The sequence below is a fragment of the Callionymus lyra genome, chromosome 11, assembly GCF_982586985.1.
Source record: "Callionymus lyra chromosome 11, fCalLyr1.hap1.1, whole genome shotgun sequence".
NCBI lineage: Eukaryota > Metazoa > Chordata > Actinopteri > Syngnathiformes > Callionymidae > Callionymus > Callionymus lyra.
The window spans coordinates 15,644,062-15,665,536 of NC_141828.1; the positions used below are offsets into that span (position 1 = coordinate 15,644,062).

Below are 21,475 nucleotides of genomic sequence, written 5' to 3' on the forward strand. Positions count from 1 at the left end.
GGGGGCGAGACGACAAGACACACACACACAGTTTTTTTTTTTTGCAACTCCAACACAACCTTCCTCTCGTTATCGCCGGCGATTGAATTTTCCCGACTCAGCAGATTTGTGGCGAACCTGCACTGCAGCCTCTCCGGTGTCACTGCAGCGACTCGGCTGCTGAGATGGCAAGATTTTTTTTTTAACATCATTTTTTTTTTTTTCCTCAATGAACTCGGATCCATTCATGAAAAACAGTTCATGCTTACATCTGCCCTCACCTCACACCCCCCCCCCACCCCCCTACTCTCCCTTTTCTTTTTTACATTGCAGCTTTCTAGCCCAGGGAACCCCACAAGTCTATGACTCCAGATCTGGCAGCCTGAGCGTAAACGTGTGGTTATGTAAGAGCTTCTACGCACGTCTTTTTTTCTTTTTTTTTCTGCGGAGAGGCTGAGGACAGGACCGCAGGAGAGTGCCCCCCCACTTCTATCCCCCCACATCCTGTTTGCACAGACGTATGGATGACGCACACAGGGGGGGGAGCAGCTTTCTCTCTGTTTAATGCGTATATTTGTTTGAAAGACAATCGTATTGAGCTCCAGGACCACCAGCCTGCAGTCGATGTAATCATGGAGACCGGTCCAAAGAAAAATAAGCGTGAAGTCACCTACCCTGCTGACTTCTTTAGATGACGTGTCATCTGTGGAGACAAAAAAAAAGAGGAGGACAAATTACAAATAAAGACAAACTATCATTTGTGATCAAGCGGACTCATATTTTTAATTCCATTTACTGATGCGTTCTTGAAGTGTAGCAGTGGTGCTTCAAAAAAAAAAAAAAAGGTCAAATACTTTCATGAAGAGAATAAATATCAGTTATTATTTCAATACACTTTTGAATTTTTTAGACACTGTCAATTTGTTGGGATAGAAAAAAGCTAATATTGAACTGAATCTTTGTAGTAGTAAGTAAGTAAGTAAGTCATTTTTATTTATATAGCGCTTTTCCAGACCAGGGTCACAAAGCGCTTAAACAATCAAAACAATACTCAATAAAGTATATACTTTACAGGACAAGATAAACTGATAACACAACAGGAATTCCAAAAAAACAAGGAAAAGCCTGAACAAATAAAAACGTCTTAGTAATAACAACAACAACATCAATATAATAATCATAATAATTCAACAGCAATAGTTCCTTTTTAATTCAAATTATTTTAATAAATAAGAAACAATAATCTATAGTCATTTCTAAAATACGCTTTAAATGCAAAATTCAGTTTCATGTCAATACAAGAAGGATCTGTCTCGCCTGCAGTTAATACAAAACTGACCCGCTCCAGTAGGAGAACTTACATTTCCCCACATTTCTTAGGGCTGCTGCGTTTGTCTCTATGTTTGTCTGTATTTTAACTGTGTATTCTTTTTGATTGCTAAAGCGCTTTGTGACCAAGGTCTGAGAAAGGTGCTTTACAAATAGTAACTTACTTACTTACTTACTAACTAACTCATAATATAGTTGTTTTTTTTTCTTTTTCACTTTTAAAACATCGCAGGTGCAAATAAAAATGCAAAATTACATTGGAATAAAGTCACTATGATGGCGATTTATACATTTAGCTTATTATTAAATGATGTCACTTATAAATTCAACAATATAAGTAGTTATATGTAAACATGGGCTATCTAGATGATGTGAATATTTCCACAAATGTATTTTTAAAGATTGTAATTCCAAGGTCAAAGAGGCTTCAATGGGAGTGACATTCTGTTTGACATGTTGAGCCTGTCAATCAATCCACAATATAAACTCATGTTAGTCCCAAGGCTTTTGAAAACCAGATGGTTTAAATGTAAAGATCCATCAGAAAACCATTATAAAGTATGAAAGTATCTAAATACACAAATAGTAGTAAAGTTGAATCATGTCTTTCTTGGATGCAGATGAAAAACCAAGTCTTTCTTCACAGTCTTATCTCCCGCACAGGACTCATGTGATCCTCCAGAGCAGCCGCTGCGCCGGTCATATGTGCGAAGATAGAAATTACATTTGTTGTTTCGAACATGCCTCCAGTCTGCTGCCACTTTCCTAACTTAGCCACGAGAGCTATTTAGGAGAACACCCCTGGCCGGGCGTGACGTCAATCAGAGGACAGAGAGCTGCTCCAGAAACCATGTGGAGCAAAGATGAACAGGAGGTTGTTTTTCAACGTTTTATCCCCGAGGTCCAAACATTTGTACCGTCGACGGATGGACTTCATAGACCAGCTTTAATGTCAGCGTATAGAACCACATATGTGGTGTGTGTCAATGTGTGCCTTTGTTTGTGTGGGTTTGCATATGTGTTTACGTGTGTGTTAGTGTTTGCATGAGTGTTTTTGTTTCTGCGTTTGTGTGCGTGTCCATGCGTGTGTGTGTAAAGGGGTGTGTGTGTGCAAGTGTGTGTATGAGTCTGAGCTTGGTTTATGAGTGTGTGCGTTTGTTCATGAATTAGTGTATGTGTCTGAATGTGCGAGTGTGTACGTGTGTTCATATGAGTGTATATGTGCGTGCATGTGAAACTGTGTTTGTGTGTCTGCGTGTGAAGGGTGTGTGTGTCTGTCTACGTGTGTATGTGTGTGTCCATTTAAAGGTATGTGTGCAAGTGTATATGTGTGTGTCCATGTAAAAGTATGTGTGCAAGTGTAAATGTGTGTGTCCATGTAAAAGTATGTGTGCAAGTGTATATGTGTGTGTCCATGTAAAAGTATGTGTGCAAGTGTATATGTGTGTGTCCATGTAAAAGTATATGTGCAAGTGTATATGTGTGTGTGTCCATGTAAAAGTATGTGTGCAAGTGTATATGTGTGTGTCCATGTAAAAGTATGTGTGCAAGTGTATATGTGTGTGTCCATGTAAAAGTATATGTGCAAGTGTATATGTGTGTGTCCATGTAAAAGTATATGTGCAAGTGTATATGTGTGTGTCCATGTAAAAGTATATGTGCAAGTGTATATGTGTGTGTCCATGTAAAAGTATATGTGCAAGTGTATATGTGTGTGTCCATGTAAAAGTATATGTGCAAGTGTATATGTGTGTGTCCATGTAAAAGTATGTGTGCAAGTGTATATGTGTGTGTCCATGTAAAAGTATATGTGCAAGTGTATATGTGTGTGTCCATGTAAAAGTATATGTGCAAGTGTATATGTGTGTGTCCATGTAAAAGTATATGTGCAAGTGTATATGTGTGTGTCCATGTAAAAGTATATGTACAGTACAAGTGTATATGTGTGTGTCCATGTAAAAGTATATGTGCAAGTGTATATGTGTGTGTCCATGTAAAAGTATGTGTGCAAGTGTATATGTGTGTGTCCATGTAAAAGTATGTGTGCAAGTGTATATGTGTGTGTCCATGTAAACGTACGTGTGCAAGTGTATATGTGTGTGTCCATGTAAAAGTATGTGTGCAAGTGTATATGTGTGTGTCCATGTAAAAGTATGTGTGCAAGTGTATATGTGTGTGTCCATGTAAAAGTATGTGTGCAAGTGTAAATGTGTGGGTGCATGTTATTCAGTGTGTGTGCGTGTGTGTGAATGAGTGTGTATGTGTGTTTGCATGTGAATAAGTGTGTATCTGTGTGAATGAGTGTTTATACGTATGTGTTTGTGAATGATTGTGTATGTTTCCGTGTGTGTGGGTGTGTATGTATATGCCTGTGTTTGTGTGTTAATGGGCATGTGTGTATGCGTGTGATTGTGTGTGTATGCGTGTTTTTGCGTGTTTGTTTGTGAAGGAGGATGTGTGTATGCGAGTGTGTGAGGGTGAATGAGTGTGTGTGTGTGTGCGTGTGTTTGCACGTGTGTGAAAGAGTGTGTGTGTATGTGTGTGTAGGTGTGTGTGCAAGTGTATGTGTGTATGCATGTGTTTGGGGGTAAATGAGTGTGTGTCTGTATGCATGTGTTTGTGTGTGTAGGTGTATGCGTGTGTGTGTATGTTTTATTGTGTAAATGAGTGTGTATGTGTGTGTGTGTGTGTTTGTGTGTGTTATGTGGTAACGTCTGACTCTATATCTTACTCTGACATGTGAAACTATGCCAGATGCATGAGATACACGACTGTATAAATAAACCTGATCCAACTATTCAAATTGTCCTGAAAAGGACAAACATAACAACTTCAACTCCTATTTTGGATCCCAGCCGTTCTGCGCGACACAACTAGTGTTGTTTAATTAACTAGTGAGTCGACTGGTACGTAACCAACATCTTTGCTCAGTATCAGAAGTCACACTGAAGTAAATGGAATTATTTTATATCCCTTTTCTCTCACAACGGACTAATATTGTCTTAGCCATTGTGTACATCATTTAAAATAATATATCATGCAATCTATGACCATCTCATAATTATTTCACTTGACTTATTTTCCTCTTCCCATAACAAGAAGAAAAAAAAAACCTCCTTAAATATATATTTTTAAGCTCTTGTGACAGTGTTTGTGTTCATTTTAAGCTCTCTTTTGTTTATAACTTTAGTTTTTAGGCAGCAAAAGAAAAACATACCCAAAAAACACTATAGAAGAAGATGTTTGTTGTTGGGTTGTGTCACAGCAATTTTAAAGCGCGTAGAAATGTATGAGTTATCTTGGACTATGATGTTTGCTGCTTATATAGTGATTTGTACGAAGATATATATATATATATATATATAAATATATAGTATATATTTACAGTATTTATATACACGTAATATATAAAAGTAGTTTTACAATATTTCAGACTGAATCCAAGGTTGCTGTGTAACATTTTATCAACATGAACGAAGACCAACCGTCTGCACTAATGCCTTCCCGTATTTTCAAGAAGCCGTTCTGCTTTTAGTAAACACCGGATGAGCGTGAGTTCTAAGAAGAAGCGCTGTTGGCTCTCTAGACACGACTGTCTAACAACGTCTGAGCGGAGAAGAGAAAGCGCACAAACCTAAATCGAGATTTTCTTCTTGTGAGAAGCTAATTCTTGAAAAGATTCTGCTAATAAAATGAAGAGAAGCAAAACTCAGTTTACTGCCTGTTAATAAATAATAACTGACTGACACTAAAATGTACATTTAATTTCCTAAAATAATAATAAATTGTATTATGTGTCGTTAGCTAGCTAGCTAAATTATCCAGCGAATAGCTTGAATAAGCCTGAAAATAGCAGTTAGCTTGATTAGGAGAGGACTGAGATATCGGTGGTGCGAAAGCTAGCTTAGCGCCACCTGTAGACCTTAGAAAGTGAAACAACCGAAGCAAAGATGATTTCGCCTCATTATATATGATTTGACAAAACAGTTTTTTTTAGTTGTGTTGTTAATATCAACCATGCAGTCTGAAGAAACATGAACATTAATTTCTAAAATATGCTTTGAATACAAAATTCAGTTTCATGTCTAAACAAGAAGGATCTGTCTCACCTGCAGTTAATACAAAAATGACCGGCTCTAGTAGGAGAACTTACATTTCCCCACATATCTTAGGGCTGCTGTGTTTTTCTCTATGTTATCTTGTCTTTTTAAAGCATGTATATTAACTGTGTATTCTTTTTGATTGTTAGTGAAGTGCATTGTGACCTTGGTCTGAGAAAGTAAACAAATAACAAATAATTACTTACTTACTTACAATAAAGTTTTGTTTTTTTCACTTTTAAAACATCGCAGGTGCAAATAAAAAAAGCAAAATTACAATGGAATAAAGTCCGTATGATGGCGATGTATACATTTCGCTAATTGTTAAATGATGTCAACAACGCAGTCTGAAGAAACATGAACATCACAGGACTAGCGGCGCTAACGTTAGCTCTGTTGCTACACTTACACAAAGTACCTTTAAAAACCACCACTAAATATCTTTCAGTGAATTCAATACTATACAAGTTTTTTCCCAATTATATGTGAAGAAAAATGTACCAACTCTAGTATCCAGTGGTTAAAGAAGCAGCGCTAACTAGCTAACCACCACATGCTAAAACCTGTTGTGTTTTCCCCACCCATCAATGGGGGACATTTATGAAGGTTTTAAAATTAGACTCGCAGTTTGATTTCACGCTCGTCCTTCTGAAACTTTCCCACTTGTGCTGTTCTCAGACCTGCACTCGCTCCTTCATGGAAAGCCCCTCAGGTGAGGCAGCTCTCTTATCACACTGCTCCTGGTACACAAACACATCTTTGTCTGCTGGAAACTGTGTCCAAATTAAGCTGAGAAACTGAATCAGCTGCTCCACAGCTCGGCCCCAAATCTTGCCCTCTGGACGCCGGGGCCAAGAAGGGCCACAGATCCTTGTCAAAAAAAAAAAAAAAAGGTCTGCGTTTCAAATCGGGAACCTCCAGGCTTGTGAACATTTAACTTCTCCTTTAAGCGAATAATTCAAGTTTAAATGATGATCCGGGAAAAGAAACAACGATGTTTATTCATTAATATTTGATTTATAATAACACTGTACTTTAATATAGAGCCAGAGAAGCTCTTATCATCGCACTTATCGATCTGTAACATGAGCCCTTCACGCGCTCACACACACACACACACACACACACACACACACACACACACTAGTGAGGCCTTTGTGGTGATTTATGTAAACCTATGTTGTCCATCACATGATACGTGAAGACAAGCTCCAGGCTCTGCTTCCAGGAAGACACAGAGCTCTCAGTGACGGTCACATGCGCTCGCTCTGCTCCCGGGACAACAAAAAAAACTCTTAGTCAAATACAACACATAAAGTGTACGTGATATTCAATCTTTCTTTTGATATTTAATTGTAAAAAAAATCCTTAAAATTCAATAAAACACAGGGTAACTACATATATCGATGCATGAGAACATGTATCTGTTTCGCAAACCTCTGCCAAGGAGATCATTTTCTTGACCTTGTAAAAAATAATTAACCATTTTAATCAATAAAACAAATTTGATGATTTGGCCTAAAGGGTCCAAGCAAAACAAATAAAAAATAAACGATTAATCTTTTCAACTTTTTATGATGCAATGTGATATGCTAAAGTCACATTTTCGGTTTTAAACGAGTTGTGAAGCTAGATTTATTAGCAGCAGCTAAATCCTTTATAAATCAATTATCAGCACATGGTTCATTATCATTTTCAGGAAACTTTCCTTTTGAATACATCCTGGACATTTGGATGATTTGGTAAAATAAAGTGTTTACAATAAGACATGGTGGTTAAATAACACGTCGTCCTCAAACTATTTAAAACTATATTTGTTTAATATCACAGGGAATCAGAATTTTTTTCTTATTTAGTAGCGTGTTTTACCAGAGCAGCAAAAGCCAGTTATTCAAGTTGATATTTAATTTTTATTTGACGTCTTCTCTGTTCTGTTCGGATCCTGAAAAAGTGGCGCTGTTAGATCCTCACTTGTCAGACCGTATCGTAGGTTCTCCGACTCAGAAATACATTAGTCGTGGATTGGGTTTATTTATGTCAACACACGGTTCTAACTGAGTTGACTACCTACACCAAATACTATTATTTGAGTCTCATGTTTCCAAATACATGAAACGTGAAGCAGCTCGTCCTCGCACGGATGTAGAAATCCCTCCATTGGATGTATCTTGTGTCTCCTCACTCGGACACTACATGTCCCATAATGCTCTGCAACTGCTGAAGGTTTAAATCAAATTTGAATGTTAAATTAAGAAGTTAATTTTGTGTTTATGATTAAGTGAGAGGAGAAAGATTAAGAAGAAGAGATTGAATCAACCTACTATATATATATTTATTTATTTTTACGACGTAGCCATTAGCACTGCTGTTAGCAAGCACTGTTGCTTCTACAGCCTTTGGTATCATTTAAGGAATTTTAAAAACATCCAGAATATTGCAAGTCAATATTATATAATATAATATAAATATTTATACTATAAAAATATACAATATAAATATTATATAATATTATAAAAATAATATAATATACTGTGAAGATGAGCTAACAGAGCTAGCTATCAACAATACTCAAATCCTATGTCTGTTTTACTTTAAAATGTTGTCCATTGCTGTTGATTTCTTTCGAGTTATATTGACTGTTTGCATGAATGAATGAATGGTTGTCCAGTGGTGACCTTTCCAGGGTGTCCCCAGCCCCCTCACCCCAAGTACCTGGGATAAGCAACAATAAACGAATGAAAAATAAAAGGTATAAACCAGACTTATTAGAAGGAAAGCACTTCATGCTTTTATCGACGTAGCTTCTATTGTGCTGAGAGCTTGACTTTTAAACGTGTATAACAAATACTCGCTTTTCCGTTAACCAAAAGAAAACTGAAACCTTCAACCTTTAAGTCAAGATTGGGTTCGCTCTCGTTCTGCTCCAGTTCCTCTCGCTCTGATTCAAAGTCAATGGCTGAATGTTCCAGAATTGGCAGCAGCAGGTTCGATTCTTGGACTTCTTCAAGGAACAAAAACGACTTTATTTAATCAACGTTATTTAATAACAGCAACGGATCTCTGTTTACAAAATATCCTCGAAATAGTCAGTAAATATGGGAAATGAAAACACAAGCATTGAAGAAAATAGAATGTCCAAGATTAAAATAATAATAAAAACAATAGGCATTGTGCACCAAATGCTGCACAGAATTTAAATTAGATTTGAGTTGAAAATATGAATTAAAAAAGGCAAAAATTTGATATAAATATAATTAATCTTAACATTCCAGAAAGAGGATCAATCATGAATCAAAGAAAACTAAATATTATTTAAAACATATTTAGAAAATTAAATAACAAGCTATAAGTTGTTCTTTTTTTTTAAGATTTTTAACCAGACTATAACTTTCCCTATTTTACTGTAATAATACTTTGTTAAATTGTGGTTGGGAATGGATTTACCTTTGTATTTCTGCAATGATACATTAATAACATATTGTTTATGAAGATAAAAGTAACTTTTTTATCAATAGAAAAAAAAACAAAGTGAAAGAAAAGTATTCAAATAATGCACAACATTATAACAGTTAAATAACAAAAGTAAAAGTACTAAATATTAAATGTAGTGATAGAATTCAGTGATTGAAAATATAAAGAAAAAATAAAATAAAATAATATTAAGTTAATGATTTAACGTGTGATCACCGCAGTAAATAATCATATAAAGCTTATTCACTATATATCAAAATGTACTTCATGCTCTCAACCCTTGTGATATCTGAGGGTAAAGGTGACCCAGAGGCCCGAAAAACAAATGTGTTTGAGGTATCCCTTGTGTTATCTCAGGGTCAAGGTGACACGGAGGCTCGAAAAACAAATGTGTTTGTGGTAGAACAAGCGACACCTCAAACACATTTTGTTTTTTCGGCCTCTGGGTCAAGGTGACCCGGACTCTTAGATTCTCAGTAAATGTAACAATTTAATGATTCCATTTAGGGATTTAAAAATATGTGTAAAACTAATAAAACTAAACTAAATAAAAAATATACTGATATGCACATGTTTTTGATGAAAACTTTAAAAATCTGTTTTATATCAAAAGTATAAAGATACAGAATTTTTCCAAGAAATAACATGGATATAATCTGGAAAAAGGAATTTGAGAAATTGTAATTTGCACTCACTAATAACATTAATTTCAAATAACATAGACCTAGAGGACCCGTCTTCTTCAGGGGCCACATGTGGTCCCCGGATTGAACTTTGACCCGTCGGCCACAAGTTGTTTTCTACTCGCACAGATGGAAAGTTAATGAATGAATCCAAGTTATTATGAAAGTCCTATAAGGCTTTTCCTTGAATTTCTCGAACTCCTGTGTTGTTCTCAGTATTATCTTGATCTTTAAAGTATGTACTTTTTTGAGTATTGTTTTGATTGTTTAAGCGCTTTGTGGCCCTGGTCTCGAAAAGTGCTATATAAATAAATATTACTTACTTACTTACTTACTTACTATAAACCAGATTGAATAATTATTCAATAAAAAAGTTTGATCGATCATGAAGAGAATTAAAATCAATTCATCGTTTCTTTTAAAACACCACCCCCCGCCCCACTCCCAACCGGCCCCCCCGTCGCCCCCCCACCGACACCTCCTGCGGGCCCCCTTCAGCCGGCTGCATGTCTCTGGAGGTCGCCTCTGACGTCAGCAGCTCGCCCGGGCAGGGTGCCAGGCCTGCGGGCCCTTGATGGATGCCGTCGGTCTGCAGGAACAGTCCCGCGTCCCCCCTGTACACACTCGCCCAGACACATCCGACGACCCGTGAACGCTCGGCGGGGCCGGGGTAAGTATTTCCGGGGAAGCCTGCTAACCCCGGGGGTGTGTGTGTGTGTGTGTGTGTGTGTTTACCTGCAGGCTTGCTGCTCGTCTTCCTCTTCAGCCATCTGTCCAACGTCTCCGCGCTCACGCTCTCCAGCACGAAGTCGTCCAGCATCTGCGGGTGCTGAGAGAGGTAGGCCTTCACTTTCTCATCCGTCAAGCCTGAGGACCACAGAAACCAGAGAGAGCCTTTTAGTTCTTCACGCTCGTGCCCCCCCCTGAGTCGGACGATGATGATGACGGATGTGTTGATCCAAACGAGTCCCGTCGGATGCTGGTGTTGGTGACAGAGACGCCGACAAAAGTTATAAAACTATTTGGTTCTAATGTTCATGTTGATATTGTAACGTGTTTAGATGTTTTTGAGATAAGGAACAAAGATAATCATTATTGGAGTCATCAATAACAGATCTATTAAGTAAATGATTTTCGTGATATCAGTCTATGGTAAGTATATTATTTTAATTTGGCTGATAAAAATGTTGTCTCCCTTTGTGTAAACTGAACGTTACACTCCTGTTCTACAGCAACACGTGATTTAGTTATTAATTTAACATTAATGCGCATTTTAACTGTTTTAAAAAGTGTATAAATATGGGAAAAAGACAAACTACTCAACATTTAACAAGATTATAGGTTGTTTTTTTTTAACTTCTGGACTTTTATATTCATTTTAGGTTGGTTTAAACAGTTTTGAGTGAGACTCGAGTTTAAAAAAAAGGTGTAAAAACGTTCCAAAAACTGCTATTTTCATTGGAATAAAAATCTCTTTCCTACTCATTTATCAACACTCTCTCTGACTCACTCCCTCTCAGTGATCTCATCACTGCAGCTGCGTCCTCGCCAGTTGTTTTCTGCTTTAACAAATACTTTTTTTTTATTAATTACACTGAGGGTTCGGTAGTTATTGGACTGAGAAGTTGAAACATAAAGCAACAACTGGATTCAAGTTAGCAGCATCTTCGCTACGTTAGCCTAGCTAGCCGTTCAAAGAATTATGTTCTAGAGAGGACGCGAAGTGCTGCTGTTCAATGTGTTTGTTGTCAAGGAAAAAAGCTTTTTGACCGACGAAAGAAATTAGTTAAAAATATTTTTTTTTTGGCAAGAAATACTTATATTTTAATTGGGTGAAAAAAGAAACAGGTGTTGGAGAGAAATAGTGTTTTAAATAAACATCTGAGACGTCAGAAGAAAAAACAAATTTGAACAAAAGATACAAAACAGATCATGAAATTTTTTCTTTTTTTATGTGATGGAATTCTGCATCTTCCTTGGAATAATGATTTTTTTGTTTTCATTTGCTTTTTTTCTGAGGTTAATTTCTTATACACACACTTTCCTTGTATATATGGATGAACAGATATCTCACGATATTCATTGTATATATATTTCAATAAAGTATAAAATGAAAATTATTCCATTAAAAAAATTTTTTTTTTTACAATAAACATACAAATGTTCACGGTTTATGTTCATTTTTGTGTCGCAATTAAACTTCCGGCCGCTAGATTGAAGCCCTCCGCACAAGTAACAATATAACAATCCTGTGAGATCTCTGTGATGAATGAGGACGAGAGGATACAGTCCATTCCAACAGCTTTTAAAAGCTGATGCTTGGAAATATTTCGGTTTCAAAACAAATTTGTCAAGAGTCACGTGGTGTGTACATTCTGCTACACCAGAGTCAAGTACTCGACAATACTACAAATATATCCTTTTTCTCTCAATATTGCAATAAATCGTATGGTTGCCCCGGTATTTGTGAGGCCAATACACGCTTCTATATACGAGATTATCCATTTAATCCAAACTTTTGTAGTGTTACAGTTCATTTTATTTCATATTTCCTATTATTTTTATTTTACTTGTTGGACTAAAACCACGAGTCAAGACAATTATTAAATCATTTGAATTGCAACAGGTATTTGCTCACAATAAATAGAGAATAAAACCACTTTTTTCAATTTTATAAACTTGATTTGCTTCACAAGAAACTAGATCTCAAAATAAATCAATATTTATTCATATATATTCTTTTACATTTTCTGCACCCATAAAAACATGACAAATGATTCAATCCATTTTCTCGGGATTCTTCACTAAACAACACTCTGTGTTTTCATACATATCGTCACACACACACACACACACACACACACACACACACACACACACACACAAACACACACACAGACACACACACACACACACACACACACACACACACACACACACACACACACTTCCATATTCAATAATCAACGTGGACGTCCTTCCATAAGAAGCATGGTCTTCATTCGGGGGGAGATAGCTGGGAAAACAACAGTGACCTTTGATCTATTTCCCTCTGACTAAAAAGATTAGATCTGTGTGCGATGGATCATCTGCTCGCTGTGTGTGTGTGTGTGTGTGTGTGTGTGTGTGTGTGTGTGCATGAGTGAAGGGCTCGCGGCGGCTGAAGGAGGCAGGCAGAAGTGGGGGTAAGTTGGGAGGATGGAGGCGCTGCAGGCTGATGCTGTCCAGACACGAGACACAGCTCTTCAGGAGCGGAACGCCTCACGAGACTCCGGGCCAGCTCTGACGCACATCGGCAGAATAAGGCTTAATAAATCAGCGAGAGTCGGGCGGGGGGGCGGCCGGGCGAGGGGGCGGAGGGCGAGGGGGGGGGGAGCCTCAGGAACAGAAAGACACTCAGAGAAGAGTAAAACGAGTGCAGGACAGGGTTTTTTTTTTTTTTTTTTTTTTTGCAACTTTGTCCTATTTGCAACACAAAGGAGGCTCTGTGATCTGTGGAAGTACAAATAAAGACGCGAAGGATACGACGCATGAATACGAGTCTTGTGTTTCAAAAGCACTGGAGACATGTCATATGTGTGCACTGGAGGAAAAATATCACTTCTAGCTGTGATAGCAACTCACCACAGCCAACAATCGCATCTAACAAAACTGGATCCACGGCCTTTCCAGCTCTGACCTTCAACACCAAAACTTATTTAATCATCCATATTTACCAGGTCCGAATAAAGGTCCAGGTGCAGTAAAAGGTACATAAATATAAATACATCATTTATTTATTGCAATTTAAGTCTATTTTTCTCCATATATTCACACAAATTATTATAAGTTAAATATGTTGAAACATGTTTAAATCTTGATTGTTTTTTTTTTATTAGAATTATTACTTGTCTGTCAATTTATACCAATTTTTTTTAAATCTAAAATTAAGGTTTTTCGTTCAGTTAGAAAAGAAAAAAGGGGTGAATTAAAAGTTGAGTTGAACATAGAGGAGCAGAGAACGTCTATTGATGAAGATGATTTTAAATAAAGATTGAATTTACATTTAAATTCAGTGTAATTACAAACATTTCTGTTTCCCTGGAACAATTTAACGTTCGTTTTTTTAAGTGTATAAAATTTCTATTTGTCGCTCAATACGCTCTTGATTCATGCAGAATCATTTTGATTTAAAAAATATTTAAATGCAATTTTAAAAAAAGTTAAGAAGCCAGATATATAGGTTAAAGCTAAACATTAAATATTAAACATAGATTCAATTCCCTACTACTGTTTTTTAAAAAATCTCATAATCTTTAAAAACCTGAAAATTAATCTTAGTTACTTTTAGTCAGGGGCAGAAACCTTAACAGAACCAGACTAAGAAAAAACCTGAGAAATAATTAAATTAAGATTAAATAAAATGAAATCCTTGGTTTTTGTTGGTATCTGGACAAAAGTACAACCCAGGGTCTTATTTATACAATATTGTTTTTAAATATAATATATTATGATTCTGTTCATTTGATATCATTTTAAAAATCACATTTTTTAAAAAAAGTTTAGTATAAGATCACATTCTTTTCTTCAAAATATTTATATTAACATGTCTTGACTTTTAAAATACAATTAAAACAATAGAAAATGTGCCTTTATATTATCTTTATATCACATGTTTGATCTTCCTTTTACAATTTATGTAAGATCATTATAAACAATTTCCATGTTACGTAATTAACTTCCCAACATTTCATCTTCGTTTTTAAATGTTCTCTTTATTGTTTTTAACCCCTGTATTAACTCTGGGTCAAGGTGACCCGAAGGCCCGAAAACAAATGTGTTTGTGGTATCCCTTGTGTTGCCTCTGGGTCAAGGTGACCGACCTCCACCACCACCATTTCTGGCTTTCGGGTCACATTGACCCGGAGATAAGGGTTTAAAACAATAAGGACAACATTTAAAAGCAAAGATAAAATGTTGGACATGATAATTGTTTATAATAAATCTGATATAAATTGTAAAAGGAAGATGTGATAGTCAAGACATGTAAATATAAATATAATGAAAAAAAGCCAGATTGATTTTCAATTTACTCCATTTCTTTTTCATCATATTTAGCCTCTTTTTCTCGTATTTTCTGTCGTATGGCTTGACAACGTGGCCCCTGATGTTAATGAATTGCCAACTTTTTTTCGGAACCATCTTGAGTTCTCTGCACAAAGAAAGACATGCTGTGTAGCTGGAGAAAGTGTTCAGTAATAAATAAAAATAAATGGTCTCCACCTCCATGATTTACTCTCTGACATTTATTTCTCGGCAGCAGTTATAAAAAAAAGTACAAGATTAGATCATATAAATATACAAGTGTTATTAAAGATAGAACTTGTATCCGGGCTACAGAAAATGCTATATCATCAATTAAAGAGAAAAACCCACGACATTATCCATCTTATCTCTCGCCTCTTGTTTGATGATCTATTCTGCAGCCAAGCTCAACCATGAATCATCAACAAGTGGAAATAATGAAAGAAATGTTTCTCTCTCTCGAAAAAAAATACTGTAACCTTCCACGGCGCCCGAGACTTTCTGTCATCCATTTGGACTTCTGAAGCTAATGTGACCGCAGTGACACTCGCAGCCGAAGGATGTACGTCAGTGTCCTGAGACAGCGGCGGCTAATCAAAGATCCAGCCAGATCTGTCCCACAGGCTGCGGTTCAGTTTATTAACCCCAGTGAGAAGCACATGTGCTCCTTCAATCTAGGACTGTGTGGCAGTTGTTCCCTGGAAGAACCAGGATCCTCGGTCCCACTTCTGGAGAAACCTCCGGAGAACTGGGACCGCAAACGTCCGAACTCCATCCTTCATAATCGTCTTCTTTATTTAACAAGGATGTTGAGTTTGAGCTGGAGATGTGAGAAAGCATTGATACACTTAAATACCTGGATTTCTCTCTTTTTTTTTAACGATATAGTGTAGAAATTCAATGGCACTGTGCTGAAAAATCAGAACATATTTATCTATTTAATTTTTGTCTTTCAAAAACATTGTTTGTCATATATTGTTTATGGTTAATATTTCAATAAAGTGTGTTTAAAATCAAATAATTCAATTTTTTTTACAATTTTTTTTGTGTTGCAATTAAACTTCTGGCAGCTGTTCGGTCCCCCGTGCCAAAGAAACAGGGGGTGTCTGAGGACGAGAGGATACACCAATTATTGTTCCTACAGAGATCATGAACCTGTAACACGTAACCGGTTACACATCGGTTAGAAGCTTCGGTTACAGGCGTAAAAATTGTAAACGTAAAAATGTCAATGAAACTTAAATGAATAAACTAATGAAATATATTAAACATTTAAATAAAGGTTGACAAGACTTGAAACTGTCAAAACAAAAACAATTTGAAGCTTAAGTTCACCCAAAATTCAAATTTCACTCATTTTCCACTCACCATCATGTGGACTAAGGGTTGTTATTATTTTAAGAGTAATATGTGCCTTTTTAGGGTTATAGGCAAAAATGTATCTTTATTTTAATGTAGCGACTAGTGCTCAAAATCGCCGCCCAAATATTTCAATAAAGTGTTTTTAAAATCAAATCATTTTTTTTTTTTAACAATTAAAATGCAAATATTCACAGCGTTTGTTCATTTTTTTGTGTTGCAATTAAACTTCTGGCAGTTGTTTGGTCCCCCGTGCCAAAGAAACAGGGGGTGACTGAGGACGAGAGGATACACCAATTATTGCTCCTACAGAGATCATGAACCTGTAACACGTAACCGGTTACACATCGGTTAGAAGCTTCGGTTACAGGCGTAAAAATTGTAAACGTAAAAATGTCAATGGAAACTTAAATGAATAAACTAATGAAATATATTAAAGATTTAAATAAAGGTTGACAAGACTTGAAACTGTCAAAACAAAAACAATTTGAAGGTTAAGTCTACCCCCAAAAAAAGTCTGCCTTTTTAGGGTTATAGGCAAAAATGTATCTTTATTTTAATGTAGCGACTAGTGCTCAAAATCGCCGCCCAATTGTTTCAATAAAGTGTTTTTAAAATCAAATAATTCAATTTTTTTTTTACAATTAACATGCAAATATTCACAGCGTTTGTTCATTTTTTTGTGTTGCAATTAAACTTCTGGCAGTTGTTCGGTCCCCCGTGCCAAAGAAACAGGGGGTGACCGAGGACGAGAGGATACACCAATTATTGTTCCTACAGAGATCATGAACCTGTAACACGTAACCGGTTACACATCAGTTAGAAGCTTCGGTTACAGGCGTAAAAAATTGTAAACGTTAAAATGACAATGAAACTTAAATGAATAAACTAATGAAATATATGAAACATTTAAATAAAGGTTGACAAGACTGTCAAAACAAAAACAATTTGAAGGTTAAGTCTACCCAGAATTCAAATTTCACTTATTTTCCACTCACCATCATGTGGACTAAGGGTTGCGATTATTTTAAGAGTAATCTGTGCTTATTTAGGGTTATAGGCAAAAATGTATCTTTATTTGAATGTAGCGACTAGTGCTCAAAATCGCCGCCCAAATATTTCAATAAAGGGTTTTTAAAATCAAATAATTCCATTTTTTTTTTACAATTAACATGCAGATATTCACAGCATTTGTTTGTGTTGCAATTAAACTTCTGGCAGTTGTTTGGTCCCCCATGCCAAAGAAACAGGGGGTGACTGAGGACGAGAGGATACACCAATTATTGTTCCTACAGAGATCATGAACCTGTAACACGTAACCGGTTACATATCGGTTAGAAGCTTAAGTTACAGGCGTAAAAATTGTAAACGTAAAAATGTCAATAAAACTTAAATAAAATAAACTAATGAAATATATTAAATATTTAAATAAAGGTTGACAAGACTTGAAACTGTCAAAACAAAACAATTTGAAGGTTAAGTCTACCCCAAAAAAAAGTCTGCCTTTTTAGGGTTATAGGCAAAAATGTATCTTTATTTTAATGTAGCGACTAGAGCTCAAAATCGCCGCCCAATTATTTCAATAAAGTGTTTTTAAAATCAAACAATTCTATTTTTTTTTTTACAATTAACATGCAAATATTCACAGCGTTTGTTCATTTTTTTGTGTTGCAATTAAACTTCTGGCAGTTGTTGGGTCCCCCGTGCCAAAGAAACAGGGGGTGACTGAGGACGAGAGGATACACCAATTATTGTACCTACAGTATCGCTATATATAACGTGTCGTTGCCTATCTATCTGGAATAGTATCGTATCGTCAGATTCTGGCCAATACACACCCATAGTTTGTGCGCAAAAAAATACTCTCCAGAGCGACTGAAGTACCAAAACTAGTCGGGTATCAGTCAAAAAACATGTACATACATGTTCAGTTTGTGCACCTTCTTAGCTCGTGTTTGTGTCCAGCATCACGCTCTCGGCTCAGTTGGCAGATATTGGGGCGTCTGAGTCAGCTTCCTGTGTCGGAGCTGAAACCGGCCTTCATGCGGTGAGGTATTGTTGCGTAAGACTTATCTTGACGGAGGAGCACCACACCCTGGGACCGGGAGAGGAAGGCCGAGTCTGTCTGGGTCTCACTTTCTGCATGAGCTCACCATCCCACTCGCTGCTCAACAGTGAGTTCCTGACGCTCATTTAGAATTTATTTTATTGAGGAAGTCAATGAAACGGTTTCAGTTTATATAGGAACGTAGGAACGTTTGCACAGAACTTGAAAATGTAGTCTTACATCTTGAACATCTTGAAGAAAATTGTTATTTTTCTCATGGTTAATTTTAATTATATGAATTATTCAAGTTCTAAATCAACCTCTGTATGTTTTTGTACTGTGGGAGGAAACCAGAGTACCTCAAGTAAACCCACGCAAACACAGGTTTCCTCAGACTAAACGGTCTAGCTAAGCGCTTATATATTTTTGTTTAAACATTTAATATCATTCATAGTTCTGCCATCACATACTTTGATTTATTAACCCTTGATACATTTTTCATATTCAAACAAATCCATATTGAAATATGTATATTTAAAGAATTAATAAAACTAGTTTTAATAGTACGACTCTTTAATATAATGACTTTTCTTTCTTTTTTATCTCCTCCTCATATTTATTTTAATTAAATATCTACATGAAAATATGTTTTTAAAGTTCTTACTAATGTATATAATTATAAATTGCGTTTTTTTTCTTATGTAATTTGTGAAATATTTATAGACTTAAGTTGGCTCACGTTTCTAATTCTGTAGAAACACCTAAGAAACAACACTAAATTAAATTTAAGTAAAATGAATGACTTAATTCGTATTTATTGAATAAACTCAAATTGCTTTCTAAATAACATTGGCCAATTTTCAATCTTAAAAAAATCTGGATTTTTAAACAGTTTTCCATCTTTCCACATGTCTATGACTCGACATCTCACACACTGACCCACATGGAACATTCTGCACAAATCTGTCCGACGGCTGACGTCCGACGGTCCAGTTACAACAAATCCTGCTTCCTCGTGTCGAACTGAAACTCAATCCAAACTACGAGTTACAGGAAATGTAATTTTGTATGTATATTTTCAGAGCCGACCGCAGCGTCAACGACGCCTCACCACCGTTTTCTCCCAGTTAGCTCTTTCAGGTGCTAATTTCCTTCTCTGAGGTTCAAAATATGCTCTGGTGAACAGAAAAGAGGAAGCAGATGAGAGAGAAAAGAAAAAAAGAGAATTTGGTGAGTCAATGTCTACACGTGTCAATGTCTACACGTGTAAACTATTAACTGGATATTGTTTTTTATCGATTGCTGAAAGATACGAGAAGTGTGTGACAATTTTATTCATACGCAAGTGTTGATATATTTACTTAAACAGTGTTTAAAATGTCTGTAAACAATAAAATAAATATAGTGTGACTTTGTGATATTAACTCCTCACTATGAGCCAACAATCATGACAAGTTTGCCAACATTTTGACAGATTTTTTTAAACCTCATGTACAACATTAAAACAGGTCGAGGTCAGTAAGTACAACCAGAATTAATAAATGTGGCTTATAAGGCGATTTTATCTGTTATATTGGCGATAATTTAGTACCTATTTAAAGGGGGTCTACAAGAATAAGTGATTTGTTTTGTCTGACCACTGGAAGAGCTGGAAGGGATTAGGTTGGAGGTGTTTGAATAGGGAAAGAACCCTCTAGATGTTTTAAAGTTTAACTGCAATAGAAATATGGCATAAATCTGTAGCACGTATCCGGTTACACATCGGTGAGAAGCGTTGGTTACACGCGTAGAAAGAAATTTAAACATAAAAATCCAAATAAAAAGTAGAATTAAACTAAAACGAAGAAACTAATGAAATGTATTTACCATTTAAATAAAGCCTGAACGGACTTGAAACTGTCAAAACAAAAACAATTTGAAGGTTAAAGTCTACCCAAAACTTCAAATTTCACTCATTTTTTACTCACCCTCATGTCGACTAAGGGTTGCGATTATTTTAAGAGTAATCTGTGCCTTTTTAGAGTTATAGGCAAAAATGTATGTTCATTTTAACGTAGCGACTTGTGCTCAAAATCGCCGCCCAAAAATACACTACAAAACTACGTGGTGCTCGTCTGTGACGTCCATCTTGTATTGAAGCCTCGACAAAAGGAATTGTTCCGGAAAAACTTAAACAAGTTTATTATTGTAAGCTTGTTTGTAGCAGAAGCTAAAATTCTACACAGACAGGCAGTACTTCAGGTAAATATTGCGGGCGCTTGTCTTCAGAGTTTTCCCTACTGATGATGCAGGTCTTTCTAAAATAGACGCCTCCTAGTTTGGAATGTACCGAGTTGTGTTGACGCTGCAATGCATGGATGAATGAAAAATGCAGATTGGATAAAAAAAAAAGGGAAAAGACCACTTCTGCTGAAGCTCACTCCTCCTGGCAGGAAGTCAAGGGCGGCCCGCCAAGGTAGTACTTTTCACTTTCCTGACATGAGTCTGGAGGTAGCGCGAGGAGAGTTGGGGGGGCTGCAGGGTCCGTGCGTCAGCAGCTCTGCCTGGGACTCCCTTGCCAGGAGGTGGGAAGTGCATGTGGTTCTTATCTTATCCGTACAAATGTCGGATCTACGGCTGACATTCAGCGAGCGGCGATGAAAACGCTCCTCTTGAACGCGTCTTTAGACTTTATCCGAGCGTCAGTTCAAACCTTTAGCTCGACGATGGGATGCGTCGGCGTCAGAAGAGCCGGGAAAAAGTGCTGCTTCACCCTTTCACAGCGGCACGGTGAAGGAAAGACAACAATTAGGACGGTTGACTTTCCGAAGCAGCTAGACTGAATTATTCAGAGCTTGGGAGTGAAACGGTAGAATCATCATCACGCTCCAGTCAATGCAAAACTGACTCTAGAACCCGGTGTCACCTTTTGGTTTAGCTCTAGTTGGTCTTTTTTTTTTAACTGGTCAAGATGAGGGATATATTTAACGTTTTATTAGTTCCAGCCCCACAAGTAAGTAGGACTGGCCCGCGGCCCAATCGTCCATAAATAATGGATTTGTAATCAAAGAGCCGATAAAACGTTTTCGCCGATCTGATGTACTTTTATGACACTTTGTGTCACTTTTTTCGGTGAGTCGTGAAGCTCGGGTTTAGCTAATGCAACATGGTCCTGTCATAGCAAAGTTAAGTTGGTACTGAAAAAATAAGGGGTGTTTTTTGGTAAGAATCTGAGGCCTGGAGTACAAAGAATATGTGGATTTTCTACTTAAAACGGTCGTATACTCAAATAAAAAATATGGTGCACGCACAAAATGATCAGTTTGCTGAACGAGAAAACATATTTATAAGTTGGTGAATAATTTAATATCCACTCGTGTAACTACAAACACTTGTGTGCGTTAATTTTTTATCACTATTGATCGTTAATGTAACTAATAGGAACATCTTAACATGACTAGTGA

General features: G+C 36.6%; 1 protein-coding gene across 1 annotated transcript in view; it reads right to left on the reverse strand.

The window, feature by feature from the left end:
• pde10a (phosphodiesterase 10A) overlaps nucleotides 1–21,475 on the reverse strand; it is a 44,138-nt gene that overhangs the window by 15,648 nt on the left and 7,015 nt on the right. Inside the window, exons 2-3 of the mRNA XM_087802851.1 lie at nucleotides 10,298–10,429; nucleotides 654–682 (exon numbers count right to left, since the gene is read on the reverse strand). Of these exons, the coding sequence (XP_087658977.1) occupies nucleotides 654–682; nucleotides 10,298–10,429 (161 nt within the window). The remainder of the gene's footprint in view (nucleotides 1–653; nucleotides 683–10,297; nucleotides 10,430–21,475) is intronic.